This window comes from Sturnus vulgaris, chromosome 21, assembly GCF_052056855.1.
Source record: "Sturnus vulgaris isolate bStuVul1 chromosome 21, bStuVul1.hap1, whole genome shotgun sequence".
Classification (NCBI taxonomy): domain Eukaryota; kingdom Metazoa; phylum Chordata; class Aves; order Passeriformes; family Sturnidae; genus Sturnus; species Sturnus vulgaris.
The window spans coordinates 83,883-103,977 of NC_142263.1; the positions used below are offsets into that span (position 1 = coordinate 83,883).

The following is a 20,095-nucleotide window of genomic DNA, read 5'->3' on the forward strand; positions in this document are numbered from 1 at the left end:
AATGTGTGTCTCTTCCCCCATGCACACAGATTGGATCTGCTGGACGACTTATCAGCTTAATACTAATGCCCATCGAATTGCAGCCTACTGTGGGAAACGTTTTAAGTGTGATCATGCTGGTTATAAGTTCCTGCCCGTGAAAGTGCAGAAACTTGGCAGTTGGTCCAAGGGTGTATGTGCGTGCATCTCTGTCTCTATGCCCTCAAAGACCTTTCTCTTTGCCTTTTCCCTTTGCCTCCGTGTTCCCTGTGAAAGAGACAATCTATACGTATTTTGACATCGTCATCGTCCAAGCAACCCGGGAAAGATTTGGTAGTAACCCCTCCTCCCCTCGTTCTGTCTCTCTCTTATTCCTTCCCGATCCACATCTCTCATTTCTTCCTTCCCTGACACCGGCCCATTTCGTGTCGTCTCTCTCCCGCGGCCCCGCCCGCGGCCCCGCCCGCGGCCCATCGCGCCCGGCGCTCTCGGGCCCCGAAGTCCCCGGGCAGCTGCGAAAGAGCTCGTGGCCCCGCCCCTTCCCGCTGCTTGTTCCACCATTGCCGAAATTCCATCTCCCCGTTTGAAGGAGTGTACGCCGAGCGGGGCAGACCGAGCGGCCGCACCACCCGCGCCGATTCTGTGCGGCGGCTGCCCCGGGAGAACGGACCGTGCCCGGCAGCGCCGGGAGCCGGGCTACGGCCCCCCGGGACGCACAGGGAATTCTCGAAGAGAAGGAGAGGCGGCAGCGAGCGGGGAGACGATCGGGCGTCGGCCGCTAGCCGCTCTCGAGCCCCCTGCGTCCCTGCTCGCGTAGCCTGCGGTCCGCGGACACCATGGCCGGCGAGATCGAGGATCTGAACGGTCGGGAGGCGCAGACTGTCTGCGACGGCCTGGGACGCTACGAGGACACGCTGCGGGGCGCCGTCCGGGAGATCCATGTGGACATCCAGTTGTTCAAGCAAGGAGTAGGCCGCCAGGTGGAGGAGGTGCTACGCCTCGCCAGCCCCCTGGCACACGCCGTCTCTGAGCTGCAGCAGGAGAATCGGCGCCTGCGGGTACAGCTGGAGCGCCTGTCTCGGCAGGTGGAGGCCCTGGGCCGCTCGGCGGGGCTGCCGCACGAGTGGGTGAACGAGGCGGCGGAGAGCCCTCGGGCCGTGGAGCCCCGCTCGCCGGGGCAAGATTCGGCCGACGGCGCATTCTCCAGTCGTGCCAAGCTAGCGGTCACTGGCCGGAGCCAAGTAAGCTGCCAGGGAGACGGCTGGAGGGAGGGCCAAGGGCATGCATGAACGCATGCTTCATGGGTGTTGCCGTACTGCATTGGCATGGTGTAACGTTTAGGGACACTGCGTTCCTCTTTTGCGGCGTGGGGTCCAGTGGTATTTTGGGATGTGCTCTGAGAAATTATCTTGGCTGTGATACCACCTGGAGATCTACCTGATTATGGCTCTGTTTGGTCAGATTGGGATCTTGGTTAGAGTGGTATCAACTTGTGGGTTCCCTGTGGTTAGAAATAGGAGGAAATGGGGCAGCGTTGGCTATCGATGTACGTATCTAGGCAAATATTTTTGTATCTTTTCTAGAGTCTATTCTGGCGGATCTGTGTGCCAGCAATGCTTGTTTGCCAGTTGGCAAGCTCACAAAGAGGAATAGCTTAGCATGTAGCAGGCAATAAGGTTTTCCTAAGATAACATGCCGCAGTGAGACAGTTTTGCTGTCCAGCCGCTGTCCCTCACTGCTGCCTCTTGTCCTTGAGAGGCTGACGCAAGCTGTCGTGATGTCCGTGTCCTAAACTTGCATAAACGTAGTCATTCCTCCCGGTGATAAAACTTCCTGCGGTGTAATCGAGCATTGTAACTCGGTGCATAGAAACCCCAGTTAGTGTAAAGCTCTTCTGGTAGTGAGATGTTTTGTGTAATCCTTTTTCTGTGTCTGTCTGTGAGAAGAGTTGAGAGCTCCTGTGCAATCCTTGACGCCAGGAGAGCGCAACCTGACAGTACACTGTGTTTCGGTCACATAAAACTGGGGTGCCAGAGACTTGGCTTTCACAGATGACAGTCTGTTTCAACATCCTCTTGGTTAAGCATGTCTTGAGGAGGTTTTAAGATTGTTGAAGCTTAAAAAACTGGTCTGTGATCTATCCAGGCTTGAGGTTAAAGAAGAAAAGTTTGGAAATGAAATTCAATAGAATTGGTGGGAATGAGCAGATTCTGTATTGAATTCTAGCTCTCTTCATTCCTACTGACCTGTGAATGGAGGCATTGACCTTCCTACCTCTGGGTAAATGAAAAGATAAATCTGTTGTTGGATACATTGTAGCAACTGCTGCCTTTTCCCCCATGTGACAAAGGTAAGCAGCACGCATACAACTTGCAGACTGGTTCCTTTTTGTTCTGCAGAGCTATCCGCACTTGCTTGTAAGGAATAGAAGTAAGCTGAGTGATATGGAAGGGACAAGGGATTGTGGTCCCTCCCTCCGTTTCAGCCTCTCCATCACCACTGTCTGCATTGTGGTGTGTACTTCACAGTCTATGAAGTCTTGCATCAATGTTATGGCAATATCCAGCTTGAGGTGTCGGTCGAGTTCAAGCACAGTATGAGCTTTTGTTTGGGTGGGAACCTTCCTGCTTTGCTCTGAGGGTTCAGGGAAGATCACTTAAGTGCTGATCGTTCTTCAGTGCCCTCGCAACAATTTAGGTTGGGGAAGTTCCCAAGTTAGCAGAGCTGACCGAAAAGGAATTTCAGTACTGAGAACTATGGGAGATGCAGCTGCAGCTATACACATCAAATCTGTGCGGTGAAAACATGAATTTCTGGGTCAGGTTCACAAATGGCAAAAGAGCGAGCCTTGGTTGCTGTGTCAGTCACCCAGATTTTCTGTAATGAACACTGCTTCTTCAGTTGATTCCAATTTCTGGTTATATGACTGAAGCATTTGAAACAGAATACCATAAATGGCACGGTGTATGTTTTCAGCGTACCTGTGATAAAACTGGTGATACTTTTAGTCTTAGTAAATACTTCTATAAGTGTGAGATACAACAAGCAAGTAATACTGACCTGGAAATAGTAGCAAATCAAGATGTGCTCTTTTGCTTCTGAAAAGACTTATCGCTTGAGTTCCTTTTTACTGTGCAGTCGATGCAGCGTTAATTGGATACCGGAGATTCTGAGCATCTTTCTTATCTGAACCATTATTTTCTAATATTGCTAGATTATTTTTCATGGTAATTTCATTGGGGAAAAAAAAATTAATCCAGGGAGTTCCAAGCATAGTTCAGAAGTAAAGACACAAATCTCCTCTTAATTATAATCTGGGCAATTTCTGCTGTGATGTTCTTGGAAGCTGTTATACAGCAGGTCCAAATGCTGGTTTAGGTGGAATCTTAAATGGCCATTTGCCGCTCTGATTCGAAGGTGAGTCTTTCTGTTATTCTGATACCAGACTTCAACTCAGCCCTCTTAACCAGGCCAGAATCTTGAGAGCTGCTTTCACAAAGGTGGGAAATAGGAGCTATTTGAAGAGTTAGTTTCAAAGATCTGGATCCTGGAGCCATACCTGTGCTACTGAGCATTTACAAAGGAAGAGCTTTGATCTTTTTTTTTTGTTGATCTGATTTTACATTTTGGCAGGAGCTTTATAACTTCTGGTTTTTCCGTAGGTTTTGTGATTGAGCATGATGCCTTTGTTAAGAGGGAGGACTATGAGTACTTTAAGAGTGTTCTGTTTTAAAACTGTCAGAAGAGTTTCTGTATAACTTGGACAGATGGCTGCAGAGAATCTGCCTGCAGTGGTCAAAGCTGCAGAGAGATAGATAGCTGGCTATGAACACCTATGAAGGCCTAAATAAGTACTACACATGGGGATCTCTCTCTGGTGACCTGGTGACACCCAGCAGTGAGTCAGCCTGTGAGTAACTGCATAAGACATGCCTTGAGCATATGTAAATGACCTACGTATTTCCAGCAAAGATGGGCTGAGAGAGCTAGGGTTGTTCAGCCCCAGTGGTTGTTCAGTTCTCTTCTGGAGAACAGAAGGCTTCAGGGAGACCTCGTTGCAACCTTTGAATACTTTAGGGGGCTTACAAAATGGGGGGTTAGTGGCTTGTTTTTGTATGGGCAGATAGCAACAGGACAAGGGCAATGGTTTTAAACAGAAAGAGGGCAGGTTTAGATTAGATGTTAGGAAGAAACTGTTCACTCAGAGGGTAGTGAAGCACACGTTGCCCAGGGAAGTTGTGGATGCCCCAACACTGTCAGTGTTTGAGGCCAGGTTGGATGGACTCCTGAGCAACCTGATCTAATGCGTGGAATCTCTGAACGTGGCAAGGGGTTGAAACAAGTTGATCTTTACTATTCCTTTCGACACAAACCATTCTGTGATTCTATAATGACAGGGAGATTCCTTTCCAGCAATCACCTGGCATTACATACTCTATTTCTAAACTATCTCAACTCTTATGTTTGATAAAGGAAGTCTGTTGGTTTAACTTTTTTATTATTCTCTTATACTTCCTGCTAGTATCCTTTTAGAATGGTGACATTTCAAGATTGCCTTTATCCTTATCTAGATTATTTTTGTTGTTGTTTGTTTTGTTTTAATTCACTGTGATATAGCCACAGGTACCTGCTGAAGCTGCTACGGGAGAATTGTTCCCTCCTACCCATTTATATCCAAGCTTACTTCAAAAAAGGTTCTATGAGAAGTACTCCTATTGTTTTTCTTCAGTGCAATAGCTTTTCTAGCTTGTTCATAGTGTTCAAGGCTTTTTCTTCAAGTTGCAGGTTTAGTTACAGATAGAGAATACTTGTATTGTCTGATGGACAATGGCTTTCTAGTAGTAGAATTAAGGGTTAAATTTGGTGCACTTCTTGCTGGTGTCTAGAAGGCTTGTTTGCATCTCCTCAAAATTTCATCGTTCCCAGTATCTGATGTATCAATGATCTCTATATATGCAAGGAATAGAGTGTGAAATCTTGCCTTTGTGGCAGTCAGTGGCGATATTGCTGTTCATCAAAGTGAAGCATCAATTTCACCTGTCATATGTAAGAAGAAGGGGATGTACTTCTCCTAGATAAATAGCATTTCTAGAGCCAGTTATTTGTATTGTGACCCTTGTGGTAGCTGGTGGTTTTATGAAAGACACTGGAGGACTGAGATCTCTCATTTGACAGAGAGTAATATCATTTGTGTCTGTCATTCTTCCAGAATTTGACCATGTTGCAGACAAAATCCTGAAGACGTAACAGACATGCATCTTAGAGGTTCAGGGAGGAAATAAGAATTGTATTTCTTTTTTTTCTAATCTCGTGATCTGGTGCTTACTTGTTCTGAATGCGTTGAATTTTCACTACTGGCTTGCGATAATTGCAGCTTCTGATTGTGGCTCTCCAAAGTGAAACTGCTTTGCAGCAAAGGAGGAATTCCAGCAGCCCTACAACAGTTCTTCACCATGTTGTCATATGAGTTGTACAAATGAGTACTTCTTCTCATTTACTACAGATATATGTAGTTATCCCTCTGCTATTTATAGTCTACATAACCAGCACTGACGGAAGTACTAATGCTAAACACAGGGGTTTGTCAGAAGCTTGGCTTATCCAAAGCAGATTTTGAAAGTACTTCAGCCTGACACTACTAAAAGCACATCAGAATCTGATCCCAAATCTTCCCACTGTTCTGTCAGCACATGGGGCTTCTTCCCCATCCTCCAGTCTGGTATCAGTTTCTTCTTTGGCACTGTTAGCCAAACTGTAGCAGTCAGGTTTTCATGAAATAAGGATTTGCATGAAATAAGTAATGCAGCACTTGTCATTGCATTAGAAAGCCAGTTCAGTGTGTAGAATGCTACATGACTCTTGGGAAGGATAAGGATTTGACACAGATACGTATGTATAACAGAAAGATCTTTGAATGTAGAAGCTGAAGAAGGAATAGAAATGATAGCAAGTTTTGATATAGAAAAAAAAGTATTACTGAGCCAGCCTCACTGGGTAACTAGAAGGCAAAGAGCAAAGTATAAATCCACCTCAAACAAAAGATGTTTCTACCAAACAAAAGGATTTTCACAGACAAACAAAAAAGTCAATGTTGCAAGTAGAGAAAAGATCTCAAAATTTTCCACTGCAAGAAAACTGAAAAACGACTTTTAGCTTAAACTGTTACATACTAACCTTTTGTGATTGGAAATAGTGACATGAATATGGTAATGTTAGTAGTTAGGATAGGCTATAGGTAATAGTAAAGGTATTGATTGGTTTTCATGTATTAAGATGCTCTGTAATGAAAAGTATATAATGCATTGTAACCATAACTAGAGCCACTTCAGACGAACCCACAGCTGAGGCTGAAAAGGCTGTGAGCTGGGCTCTTGTCACCCACCACCCGTGAATTGCTATATCATTTGGATACAATAAACAGCATTTTAAGGAGCCCTGGAGCTTGGCATCCCTCGTTTTTGGCTCTTACACATGACCTTTGCAATGACCATGTCATTTGACAATTTTACTCATCCACACCTCCCCACCTTATAAAAGTAGATTCACGTTTACAGCCTGCATATAGGCATTCTTCATATGCAGGTAATAATGGCTGACATGAATGGCTAAACAGTTCCAACTGCATATCGTGGGTACATTCTAGGGAGCTGCATTAGCTATGCTTTACATTTCAGTTCTGGATATGGGCAGTAATTGTTGTCTGGGATCTCAATTGCACTAAACGCAGCAATAAAAATTCTAAATCCCTGATTCTGCGTGGTTTCTATAATTAGTATTTGTTTGTCGTTTTCTCTATCCTGGCAGCTTTTGGGTTTATTCATGCACATAAATACAAAAGTTTCAAAACAGCTTGGGGGTTTTAGAAATTAAAACACCTGGACACAACTACGCAATTGATGAAACTTTTTGTGGCCTGTGTGTTGGGTGATTTCTCTCTCCTAGTTGTAGCTGCTGTTTCTTGGAAACTGAACTGCAGTAATCGTGTATGCGTGAAGCAGTTCCTTCTTCCTTTAGTTATGCAGCCAAAAAATCACATAATTCTTCATGGTTTAACATGCCCCTTCACCCCCCAAAAAACTCCAGCCCAACCAGCCCAAAAACCCAATCAATCAAACAAACAAAACCAAAAAAACAAAACCACAACCTCCTACTAAACCCACGAAAAAATTCCTTGCTGATTTTTCTGGAATTATATCGATAGATGTTATGAGGAGAATTTATGCTTTTCCCAGGAGAAAAGCTATCCTTACAGAAGTTACAGATTATAATATAGCTGTAATGTCCTTTGTAATGCTTGTACGGTATGTTTTCATAGTGTAATTTCTTTCTGCAGCAAATAGAAAAAAAATAATGCAGAGCATTATTCCACACAATCAGTTTCTCTGCTGTTATGTGAAGTCTTCTGTTTATCGCCATCACAGTGGATGGTGATACCTTTATCTAACAAAACATAAACTCTTAGGTGTTTGGAGTCCGTTAGGGACAAGTGTGTGAAGATTGATTTAAGTTATGCATTGCCAATGCTTCATTTCCAGGCTCAACTCCTTATTTTGTGGTCATTTGCACAAGGAAGACCTGTTCTTGGCAGGTGTTTCTGGATAATCTTCTCACTTTTGCTGCTGTTTTAGATTTAGTTGTCATGTCTGTTGTCTGTTCTGACAGAGCGTAGACCTGGATGCCCACCAGAAACCTGAGTTTAGAAGAGTTTTTAGTTCTTCCAACATTGAAAATGGGCATCGATCTTCATCATCAGGTAGGAACAGGGCATGAAATGAAGTAGCACTGCTTGTAAAATACCTGATCTTGGCAGTCATAGAGCAGGTCTCACACTTTGGAAGGGATAGAATCTGCTATAGTTTCCAGATGGATATTGTCCAATACTTTATTTCATAATTAGGAGTTTAACTTTCAAACTTTGGCTTTACTGTTAAGCATGTACTATGGTGTTTCATAAATTAGAGTCTATTACTGCTGCGTTAACTTGAGACACAAGCGAGAAGCTGCTGTGCTGGGTGCCGTTGTAGTCTAGCATCCCAAAAATCTTACAAGTCACCCATCTGCTTCCATCATCCTTCACTGGAGGAAGGACTTACCATCTCCACTTCAGAGAAAGTCACACAGTCCTTCATAAAACCATGAAAAGAACAGAAATGTTGCTTCCTTAACCAGGGCAGGAGATTGGGGATGACGGCTGTGCAGAGGAAGAGCAGCTTACCAAATGCAAGTGCTAGTATATTAATGATCTGAAGACATTGTTCCTGCTGAGATTCACATAGAGTAAGTGTGATCGCTGCAAGGATCACTTGAGCTAGGGTTGTTTCTGCTGGTAAATAAATGGTACAATGGTACAATGTTTCACAGGAGAATAAGTCCAATGATTTGTAAAATAGAGTTGTTGCATGGACATTGGTTTGTAACAAAATTACAAACCTGCAAACAAATTTACTTCCTCTCTCCCATTTTTTATTCAGGTCAGGCAAAAGATGTCCATGAACTGACCTGTTTTCAGATGTCAGAATCATCTTCCCCTGAAGCCCATGCCCCTGCAGTCACCTTACAAATGCCCCACCTTCCTGTTACTGCAGTAACCAGGACATCTGAGAAGTTTTCAGGAGAGAACGTCTGTCCAACAGGAACAACTAATACATCTTCTTGCCTGCTGGGGCAAGGCAAGAGCACGAATATGATGGGAGTAAAATCTTCCAACCAGCCAGGTAAAAGACAGAAAAATAACTTGCTGAAACTGCATCCTGTTTCCTTTCTTCAACTGGTGCTATGAGTATTGTCCTGTGACCTAGTGGTAATTATGAAACCTTGCTTCTGTGGCTATATATCTCATTTTGGGACACTCCAATTTGGAATATTAGCTGGAGCTTTTGGCTGTAATGTCATATCTGAGGAGAGTTTCTGTGCCTAGTGAAGCATATCTTACAGCACAGTTACTGAATTCAATAAATTACTGAGTATCTTAAACATGCCCAGATATTTTCATGAAATTTGTTCACATTTTTTTGTGCTTTGAGACTAGATGCCCTGTGAGAAGTTAGGCAGATATTTGGCTAACAGGTTCCAATAGTCATTTGGAGGAAAGAATGACTGACAGCAGTCTGACACGTATACACACCTCAGTGATAGCAGAATCTTAGTTCTATTGAAACTGAGTTTAAAAAAAAAAATCATATTCAAGTCATTCATCCTTGGCTGTGACACTTACAAATTGGACTATATATATGGGTGAGAAATTACAGAAGGAGACCAGATGGGACTACTAGCAAGAGATAGGGATTATTTGCAGATTAGTCTTTCAATTTTTATCTTACTTTTATCTTTTTACTCTTTTTTTTTACTTTTATCTTACTTACTCAGCTTTATTTTAAAGCTGAGAGTGTAGCAAACGCTTCCTTTGGCTTTTTTTGTGCTGATACAGTGAAGGACTGGAATTAAATTACAATGAGAACAATGGATTCATCTGTCACTGGAGGCAGATGTTCCTATCCGCATGCCCTCATGCAACAAAAATTAAAAGTGATTCCATGCTCTTTGGGGGACTCAGATCTGAGCGTGTAGTTTTGATTTGTAGGTACACAATAATATTAATATTGCTAACAAGTCTGTATGCAGACTCATAGAATCACGAACACTTGTTCTACTCCATCAGATTCTCAATCAGTTCAAAGCGAGGGGTACTTACCCTTATTGGCATGGTGATGTATGTGTGTACTGTTAGGCAGTCTCTGCAGTGGAAACCATGGGTGCTATGAAAATGTGGCAGGCAGCTTGAGCAGTGAAGATTTCAGCTGATCAAGTGAAAACTGTGACTGGACACAAGGTGGAAGGTGGTGTGCTTACCCATGTATATTGAAGCTAATTACTTTGAGCAAGATAGAAGTAAGGGGTCTCCTTTGTAATATGAATGTGGCAAAGGGCAAAATGCTTTAAGGATTTCTGATTTCAGTTGAAATAGACGAGTTGAGCTTTCTCCAAAAGTACCTCTGATTGCTGTCACCAAATTGTTGCTGTCTGCACAATGTACTGGCATTTTACAGGGGTCTCAATATATAGCCCTTCCAGAATAAGAATCACACTCTTCTTCATCTGAAAACATCTGAGTTTTGCATCAATATCTGGCTATTGTTAGTGATCACAAATTTGTTACACCTGTATGCTGGCATCTACCAGTGTGCTTTACATGAGAAGTGTAGTTGATCTGGATCACTTCTATAAGAAGAGGGAAGAATCCTGCATTTTCAGAGTGTGACTTAGGCAGTGATCAGGTTGGATTGCTTCTAAGATTCCAGTCCTTCGTGTATAGAAGGAGTGTTTATGCAACAAGTTTTGATTTTGGTACGTTAAAACTGGGCAAGACACTCCACTGTTTTGCATTTATAGAGCATAGCTGGAGTCCAGACCTGAGCCCTAAGAGGCAAAGCACAAAAGGTAGAACCTCAAGAGTGGAGAGAGGAAGATGCAAAGTTGGTTTTAAGCCACATTTGCAACTTAGAGTCTGTTCTGCTTTACAAACTAAAATGTCTTCCTGGTAGAAATTAGATAATTTAAATTATGCACTCTATTACATTTAACTCCCCAGGGCTCATCTGCTAGAATGACTTCTGCAAGCACCCCTTTTTCCTTTAACTGAAATTACAGTGGCAATGTGCCCTCCTGTAAGGTCTGCACAAGGGTCTGAAGTGATCTGCCCTTCTGAATGCAGTTTTATCAAAGACCTCCTCTGAGTCCTTTCTGGTATGCTTACACTATTCCTGCTGCAGTGCAACCATTTTACAGAGGAATTGAACTGCTGGGGAAAATCCTTCTCCAGCTTGTTAGCTCATATGGAAGTTAGAGACCTGAAGCTTTACAGTGTGGTGGCTAAAAATCAGTGCATACCTATCCATCAGGAAAGCACATGAGGAAAGTTTCTGCACTAATGTACATTTTCTGTTTTTATATAGAGAATGCTACTTCTGTCACCAAGTCTGTTTCAACTGTGAACTACGGGCTGCGTAGTGGAGCCAAAACTGGTGAAAGGTATGCATTTTTCATGACATTTTGTTGGGCCATTGTAGTAAATATAGTCTCAAGGGACAGGTGTTCTGCTGACTTGGAAAACAGGTGAGTCTCAGATGCTGTATTTTAAGCACTGTATGTATAATTGTACATTAATCTACTTGCCCCATAATCTCTTACATTAATGTAGGCAGTTCATTTAATGTATGTACTATGTCCATCAACAAGTAAATGGGCATATTCCTCTTACCCACACTTCTACTTTTGGGGAATAACCAAGCAATGACTACTGGAATAATCACACTATCTGTACTAAAACCACCCCAGTTATGTACTGTACTTAGTAATTTTCATTCAACACAGCAGTGCTTATATACATACCCTGAATGTTCTCAGGTGAAACCTACCAGGTTATTTATTGATTTTACTTCTCGTGGGAAATCAGCAACCTGCTGTATGTATCATGCTATATGTCTAGTTTGAGGACCATTCATTCCCCCTAAACCCTCTGCAGAACTTGCTCTTTTATGCCTCTGATTCCTGTATCAGGGCACTATCCTTGTTAATCCTCACACCTTTCTTTTCATGAGACATCCAGTAGGCTGTACATCAACATCACACCTGTAATTTTAGCTTTGGATAGCCTTAACACATTTGGCTCTTTTTTGGGGAGAGGCTTCTTCAGGCTGTCCCACCAGTGCACCGAAAAGCAAATGAGTCACTGGTGCAATATTTTAAGCCTGCTAAAGGCTGTGAGCTTTCCTCTGGGCTAAGTGGAACAGAGATGAGAAAGGACAACATTTTATAGAGCAGTTTCAAGTAGAACTAACTGTGGATTTTGCATTTTTGTAGCATTAATCAGTAAGACTTTCAGTGCCTGATAGTGGTGGATTTTTGTTAAGAGGAGGAAGTTATCAGGTCCAAATATTTCCAAATGCATTGTTTGTCTTACTTCATTAATGCTGATGAAGCAGTATATGGCTCAAACAAACACAAATTAGAATATAATCCTATATTTCTCAATCAGATTTCCAGCTTGCAGTCAGTAAAGCAACACTGACAGAAGCTCAGAATTCTGTGCACTGTAAATAAAAATTTCAAAAGTACTTCCTGAATTACTCTTCAAATTTCATTTAAAAAATATCACAGCCTCCAGGAACCCTAAAGCTGGAAATCGAAGGGATTTAGTGCTCCTGGGTGGCCACAACAGGTTTTTTTGGTCATATTTCTTTTCTTGAAGGTTTTTAATTGTTGCTCTGCTCAATGCTACGAACTGCTTGTGGCTTGTCCTCCTGTGTCTTATTTGTAACAGTGCCTTAGGGGCTTCTATACTTAAGTGCTGTTGTGTGCCAATAATAATTTTACTTTTATTAACATTGCTTTTGACTAATGCAGGTCCTCTTGAAATGGATCTTTCAGAAGGTTTAGAGACAACAGTTGAACCTTTATGCTGTCTCTTGTCACTGCAGAGAGTTACTCTTTTGTTTACCACATACTTTTCGTCTTATGGTTCCCCAGTGCCATTGACAGTTACTGTGATGTGAGCCCCAGCTCCCACTCGCCTCCTCCTGCTGTCCATCACCAAGTTGAAAGGAGACGAGAATTGGTGCGGTCTCAGACGCTCCCACGGATCACAGGAACGCAGGCCAGGAAAATGCTATTTGAGAAACTTGAACGTGATGATGGAAAGTACGTCACAGTCCTTGTCTCTAGAATGGTTTGTTAATGGGAAACTAATTTGTCAGTTATTACCGGCAAAGTACAGCTGGGTGGGAGAACTCTCTCAGTGTCCTCAGAGCTGAGGGACAATATGAGGTAACTTTAAGGTTCACTGACTTTACAGTCCAAGCCTTGGAAATTCACAGCTACAGACTCCTCTGATTTTGGAGTTGTTCAGCTGAAGCAGCTGGTGTCTTTTATCGGGAAAGAGTTCTGTGAGAAAGCTGTCTTCTCCATCATTATAGAAGACTGTGAATATAGTGACTTTCTGTTGCCATTCATTGAGGATCAAAAGTATGGGTGCTTCTTGATGGGAGTTTGATTTAAATAAAAGAGGGCTTGGAATTCTGGCTTTAGTTTAATAAAAGTTAGCTTTTCTTGCAGGACCAACAAGTCGAAGTTTCAGTAACATTTTTCTCAAATATCACCTGGACAGGGGCTGACCTGGGCAAAGTTGCATAGATGTTCCTGACAAGTAGGTTTAAGTTTTTCTAGAATGAAATTTAATCTGGTGTCTGTTAATTTTCCAGAGGAAAAGGAGAATCCAGAGCTAAGCTGAAGAGGTCGCTGAGTTTTGGGGTTGCCAGCGCTAGCAGCATTAAACAAATTCTGTTAGACTGGTGTCGCTCAAAAACCATAGGATACAAGGTGAACATGTGCTAGCCCTTTCATATCTCTCTTTTTTTTCAGGAGAATTTGCCAAAATCCATGCTCAAAAAGTGAATGCAAAATATGCTAGAGAATGAGTTCATTTCCTCAAGGTCATAAATTTTTGTGTGGTTAATACCAATATGGTTTGCCTAGACAGCACTTCAAGACAGTCAGTGATTGCATGAATGAGATTCTGTATGTCTATTAAAGCAATGCATTAGTGTTTTTCTGAAAGCCTACCTTTTTGTGCTTACAGATATAAATTTATACACAGACTTTTTTTTTTTCTTAGATGCAGGCTGTAATTTTTGCATTCACATTATACATGACAAGTTCTGAATACATGGAGACTGTGGTCATTTTGCTACATGCAGGCCAAAGTACTCTGCTAGTATTTGACATATGAATTTGTAGTAAATGGTTGAGTTTGAATTACACTGTAAGTTTTTATGAGGTAGCATCAGTGTAACTAAAAGAATACAGAAGTTGAGATTTTATTCATTTTACCTGGCCTTAAACTGCAATTGTCAAAGAAATACAGATTTTTTTTCCCTAGGGATTGTGTGTGTGTAGTATGTTTTTCAATGTTCCTAAACTTGCATAATTATTACTAAACTGTATATTATAGTATAAATAAGCAGAACTAATTAAAATCATGGTTAATTGCTTACCAGAAAAGCTGGGGCTTGAATTTTATATTATGGGAAAGCAACATGAGACAAGAGCACAGATATGTTTCTTTTCACTGTGGCATTTGAAAGTAACAATAAGAATTTGTTTTAAGAATCAGGTTGTGCAGTAGGTATGATTTTTCTTGTATTTCTACCTATCTGTGTGTAAACAGATATTGAATTGGGCAAAGCACGCAAGCATAGTCTTTATCTAGTGTTATTCACAGCCACAAAATTGACTGCCTTTCAATTTTAAATCCTCCATAGGGTGATTATGGTTATATATTAGCAGTGTCCTTAGTTTCCACAGATACTGAGCTGGTACACTGGGCCTGCTCCAGAGCTCACTGATCTTGATTAGATTCTTCACAGTATTTGCAGTGGGCTTTGGATCAGGGACCTTGGCTATGTGTCTGCTTTGCATCTGAGTATTTCAGGAAAAATGCTTTTATTGCTGAGTGTGACACTTTTTTTCCTAGAATGTCAACAATGAAATGGATATACAAAGAAGGGAAGAAAAAAATAAAGCCTTTGCTCTTGCTGGTGGGAAAGAAAGATAGGAAACTGCATTGAACAAAAGCAGCTGCTCTTATTTGTTCCCCTGTGCTGCATTAACGTATATTTTTTCATCATGACAGCACATTGATCTCCAGAACTTCTCCTCGAGCTGGAATGATGGGATGGCATTCTGCGCTCTTGTGCATTCTTTCTTTCCTGAAGCTTTTGATTACAATAAGCTTGACCCAGCTAATCGCAAGCAGAACTTTGAGCTGGCCTTCACAACGGCTGAGTGAGTACACTAGCTCTCCGGGAAGTGCTTCCAGTTCAAGTCTAATGCGCCTGAGCAGCAGTGAAGAGTTCAATTATTATTCTTTTAGACTCTGTATTGATGCCTTGAGAGGCTACTTAGAACAGAGGCTAGACAGTGTTAAAGGAATAAAGTAGATATTTATTATAAAGTCCTTCAAGGGATACACCTTGGGCCGGACAAGAGCCTGGCTTAGGCTGCACCTAAGATGGACAATGGATCACATGTTTTCATACTTTTATAAGTTTTGGTCTATTTACAGATTGGGGTTAATTGTCCAATTACAGCTTCAGGTTATGAAGTCCCTTCTACCCAGTTTGCTCTCCTTAGTTTGCTTTTGTTTATACTTTTGGGGCCTGAAGCTGCGCTGGTGTCCTTGGTTCTCGGGCTGGAAAAGGATTGTTTTGTCTAACTAAGTTGTGAGGAGAACTTGCTAACACCTGATATGAAGTTCAGAGTTATATACTAATGCAGTACACAATCTGGATAATATGAAAGCTAAAACTTAAGGCATCAGTATCACTAGCTTGCATGTATCATGCCAAAAAAGATAAAGTTCTGCAGAGAGAATGCACAGAACATGGGAGACTTCAGCTCTGACTGTACGTTGTTTTGCTTGAAAAAGAATGGTTGAATTCAGCGTAAATAGAGATCAAGGCTGAGAACTTTCTCAGCATCTCAGCCAGCTAACTGCATTTCTGAAAATAGGCAGAGCTAATACCCTCAGTCACATTATCCAGATTCTTTTTTATGCCGTATAGCAGGCAATTAAATGCTAACTTATTTGGTATCAACATGATTGTTACGGTAAGACCTGTCCATGTGGTATGCAGCTTGGTTTTCCAAATTATAACAGGCGGTAGGAATACATGACTATGGATTTGCCATTGGCCATTCAGAAAAAACCTTTCAGATTTCTTCACATAATGTTGTTTCTCCTTATTATAGCCTCCAACAAACAAATTAATTTGGGGATTACAAGTATCTTTTTAAGTACACATATATGTATATATCTAAAAAAATACTGTTGCTTCTCAGTGAGTTGAAGGAGATTCTGTGATACTTTTAGATGATTGATCTCTAGAAAACTATCTACAACTCTCCAAGGAAAGCTGCAGTGTTCTTCTACCTCAGTTTATGTAAACAGTAAGTTTAGGGGAGAACAAAAGACACCATGAACACAACACTAAGAAACACTAGGTAAGAGGTATCTACAGAAATTACTATTCATTGCTATGATTGCCTTTAAACTGATTTATTCAAGTGCCAGTAAAGACTATTTTCTCAGTTATTGCTGTTCACCCCAGCACCAACTGTGCTGATAAAATTGATTCCCGCCCTTGTGATTTTTCATCTTAAGCCTCTGTTGCTTTCTGCTGCTCCAGATCACTCACATCTTGGAGATATGGAGGTGGTGGAGAACAAACAATTCACAGCCACATGAGCCTTCATCAGCACATCTCATCTCTTCCTTACTTTTTCCATTCTTTTGGAACTCCCTATATATTAACCAAAAACTGAAACATGAGCAGAGTAGAGCAAGATTGGGCTACATGCTACAGATAAAATGAGTGTGAATGATAGAGAAAAAAGCCCCCCCCACTCCAGAGCTTTAGATCAGATCCCAGTATAAAGCAAGAGAGACAAAGAACAGGAATACTCCATGTTCATAAAAATAGCTATGTTTAGCCTGACCCTGCTCAATGCATTGTGAAATGAAATTCTGCCCATAAACCCCAGGATTTCTTAAGTGTTTCAGTGATGCTCAAATCAGAGCATCAAATGAATCTTGGAAGCAGTTACGTAACTCTTGATTTGCTATATCTGTTTTATTGTTAATACAGGAAAATGGCTCACTGTGACCGTCTGATAGAAGTGGAAGACATGATGGTGATGGGTCACAAGCCAGATCCCATGTGCATCTTCACCTATGTCCAGTCTCTGTACAGTCATCTACGACGTTTTGAATAAAACCATCGACACCTCTCCAGCCAGAAGGGTCAAGTACAGCGTGCTAATCGGAAGAGTGACATTTTGCAAATAGAACACAGTATTATTTATTGCTTTTTACTGTTCCTTTGCTTACATTCAGCTGTGTTGATGGCTGACTGAAGTATTGCTGAGTAGTGCCCTGAGGTGTTGATCACATCATCATGTCAGTAATACAGAAATATGGCTGAAAAAGACAAAAATACATTGGCAAAGGCAAATACTGTCATTTTGGTGCTAGTAGTAGATTGGACTTTTAGGACTTTAATGTTTAAACATCACAGGAAGCAAATTTGCTTCTCCTGTCTCTGTAAGGATGGGGACAATTTTATGCAGCAATTCTGCTATGAAGGTGTTCCATCTTAAAATGCAGGTAAAACTCCAGAAGATAGCACCTTCAGTTTTACTTCTCTGTTGAGCATAGTACAAAAGAAATAGCAGATGGACAAGAAAGATTCTGTTTAGCAAATAATAACCTCGAGTACTCAACCACTAGTGCAATAATTCCTCCCCCCAACCCTACCCGTCCACTCCAGCATACACACACAGAGATCAAACAGGCATTGTTTTGTTCTCTTAAAGCATAAAGAGAGCATAACCTCTTGTCTGATGAGTGTGGTGACAGACTACTATGTTACATAATGGCATTTGTCTGTAATGGTCAAATCTAATTTCATTTGCTGACAGGCTTGCTAAAACCTCTACTGGCAGTCCTGGATTAATTTCTTGATAAGAACAGCAATAGCTGGGACAGTTCTTTGTCTGAGATTGTGTGCTTGCATTGTTTAGGATTGCTGGAAAGGTAGGAGCTAGCAACATATAAAAAACTTTGAACAGTTGTAATAGAAACAAGCCTGTAATGTACTTTTACCTGGACTCCAGACGAGCAGCTCTTCATTGTGGACAGGAGTAAACCCGTTACAGCTTGTTCAGTACAGATACTGATTCTGAGGTAGATGAACAATAGACAAAAAATATGAAAGATGTGGGATTTTTTAAGTAGTTTCAAAAGCCTTGCACTAGTTTCAGTTTTCAGTTAAATTAGCATTAAAATCACAGTACAGTTAGATTACTCCAGATTTACTGGACTAAAAAAAGCCTTCTAAAATTATTTCTTCCATAAGAACAGGCTCATAGAAAGTAAAAACTGAAAGCAACAAGTCCTCTGCTCATGCTAGATAATGTTTTTTTAACCTGCCCTTGTGCATTTTGTAGATATTTAGAAAGATTAATTTGGTTCTGTATTGATGACCATTTATAATAAATTATGTCAAGCATTCTTCATATTTATTGCATCTTTTTAGACTGATGTGACAGCCAAGTAAAATCAGTGAAAACAACAAAAAGCTTTTACTTAAAAGATTTTTGTTCCAGTCGTGATTCTGTGTGCTCTGAATTTCAGTTTTAAAAGTACATAAGTTCAATTGCATTTGAAACATGATTTTAGTGCAGTCTCCCTTTCTAGTCAAGTTTACTTAAGAAACCATGAATGAAGCAGCCTCTTCATTAGCATTAAAGTGTCATTGCCTTCAGTTTTTTACTTTGTCTTGATCGGCTATAATTCTGAGGAGTAAGTGTGCACCTGTAGCTCTACCAAATGCACTGTAAGGATAAACCCATTGTATTTATGTTTTGGAGGAGTTTGGATTAAGCATGATGAAAAGTCTGTCCAAAACTGGCATGCACAATGCACTTATTTACATTCTTACCGTAGAATACTTTTTATTGAGTAGCAGAGCCAAGTTCTGTCATAACTACCACAAGAGAGTCAATACTGCCTTAATACATTGCATTCCTTCACAGTCTGAGGTCATGGATGATTTTACTGTGTGATGTGAGTGCTGAAGACACAGGTAAGTGCTTGGCCAATTTAGGTCTAATAGCATATAATTATATAAAGGAAGTTTTAGACTGTAAAATTATTGCAAATTCACCAGGGTGAATCTACATCCTTTCTGTAATTCAGTTTATTTTTGCAGCTACATGGTAGGTATTTTTGTACACGTTTGCTAAACTTTTCCCACTTAAGAGAGGTGATGGTAAAGATACCTAGGACTTACCAGCCACCTGTTTGCAAGTGGAAGACTCTAAGCTGAGTTGATCTATTGATGGTTTGTGTGTAAGGGTTAGGGAGATAGTGCTATGACATACTTTTAGAAAAACTTACAGCTTTGTGTGTTAAGAGGTCTGCTCTATATGAATAACCTCAACTATTTGATTGTATGATCCAATTGAAATTAAAGTATATAATATATGCCCCAAATTGATTTTTCAGTATTGTTATTTTTTCAAAAATGCAGAGCACATGTATATATGACAGTGTGTTTAACAAGAATGATAAAAAGAACAATCTGTTAAGTTGGCATAGTATATATTTTACACAAATGGACTGTTTCTTAACTTTTCTAATGCTTCTGTATTATATCTAAAAGTATATCTATGGTTGTTTATTGGCAACTCGATCCTAGTTTTAAGGGCTAAATCGGTTTGTTCTGTGCAATATTCTCAAGATAATGTCAGCAGAGACATTCATCTACTTTTTAAGACTATGCTTCTTACAGCAGGAAAATCCTTCTTTTTTAAAGTACAATAACTAGATGAATGTCTTTCATCACTTCTCCCTTTGTGTGATATTTCCAATAAAGTGTTTAATCTAAACATATGCTCAAACTCATGCAAGCTCTTTTATATGTATTTTAAATATATGTAATTACATATAAAACTATCCCAAAGGTTCAACCTTGTATCGTTAATTTAAACCCAGCCTGGCTTACAAAGGTAGTTCAAAGTGTCCAAAATAAAAGATGGGATTGCTTTGTGTAACATGCATTTAAAAGCCTTTTTTTTTGCTTATGCTAAAATACATCTATGTCTGCATAAAGCCTCAGAGAAGTTAACATAGAACCACAAAATATTCTGTGCTGGAAGTGACCCACAAAGATCATCAAGTCCAACTCTTCAGTGAATGTCCCATATGGGGATCAAACTCACAACCTTGGTGCAATCATAGCGCCATGCTTGAGCATACTGATCTAATAGTTTGGACTGGAGGGGTTTCATCACTGTGGTGGTGATCTAGTCCAATTCCCCCCTGCAATAAGCAGGGATGTCCAACCCAAGCCATTCAATGCTTCCATGATTTCAGCTTTATCAGAGTGCTCAGAACCAAGCCCAAAACTGATCTGGAATTTTTCCAGGGATGGGGATCTCTCTAGGCCACCTGTGCCATAAAAAAATTTCTTCCTTATATCTAGTCTAAATCAACCTTTTT

At 40.8% G+C, this 20,095-nt stretch overlaps 1 protein-coding gene across 1 annotated transcript; it reads left to right on the forward strand.

The window, feature by feature from the left end:
- Positions 1-455: 455 nt before the first annotated feature.
- SMTNL2 (smoothelin like 2) lies at positions 456-19,647 on the forward strand. Its single transcript, XM_014881164.2, has 8 exons — positions 456-1,220; positions 7,642-7,732; positions 8,451-8,693; positions 10,932-11,007; positions 12,505-12,675; positions 13,236-13,353; positions 14,666-14,817; positions 16,680-19,647. Exons 1-8 carry the CDS (start codon positions 816-818, stop codon positions 16,804-16,806), a joined length of 1,383 nt encoding a protein of 460 aa, XP_014736650.1. The 5' UTR covers positions 456-815; the 3' UTR covers positions 16,807-19,647.
- Positions 19,648-20,095: the final 448 nt, after the last annotated feature.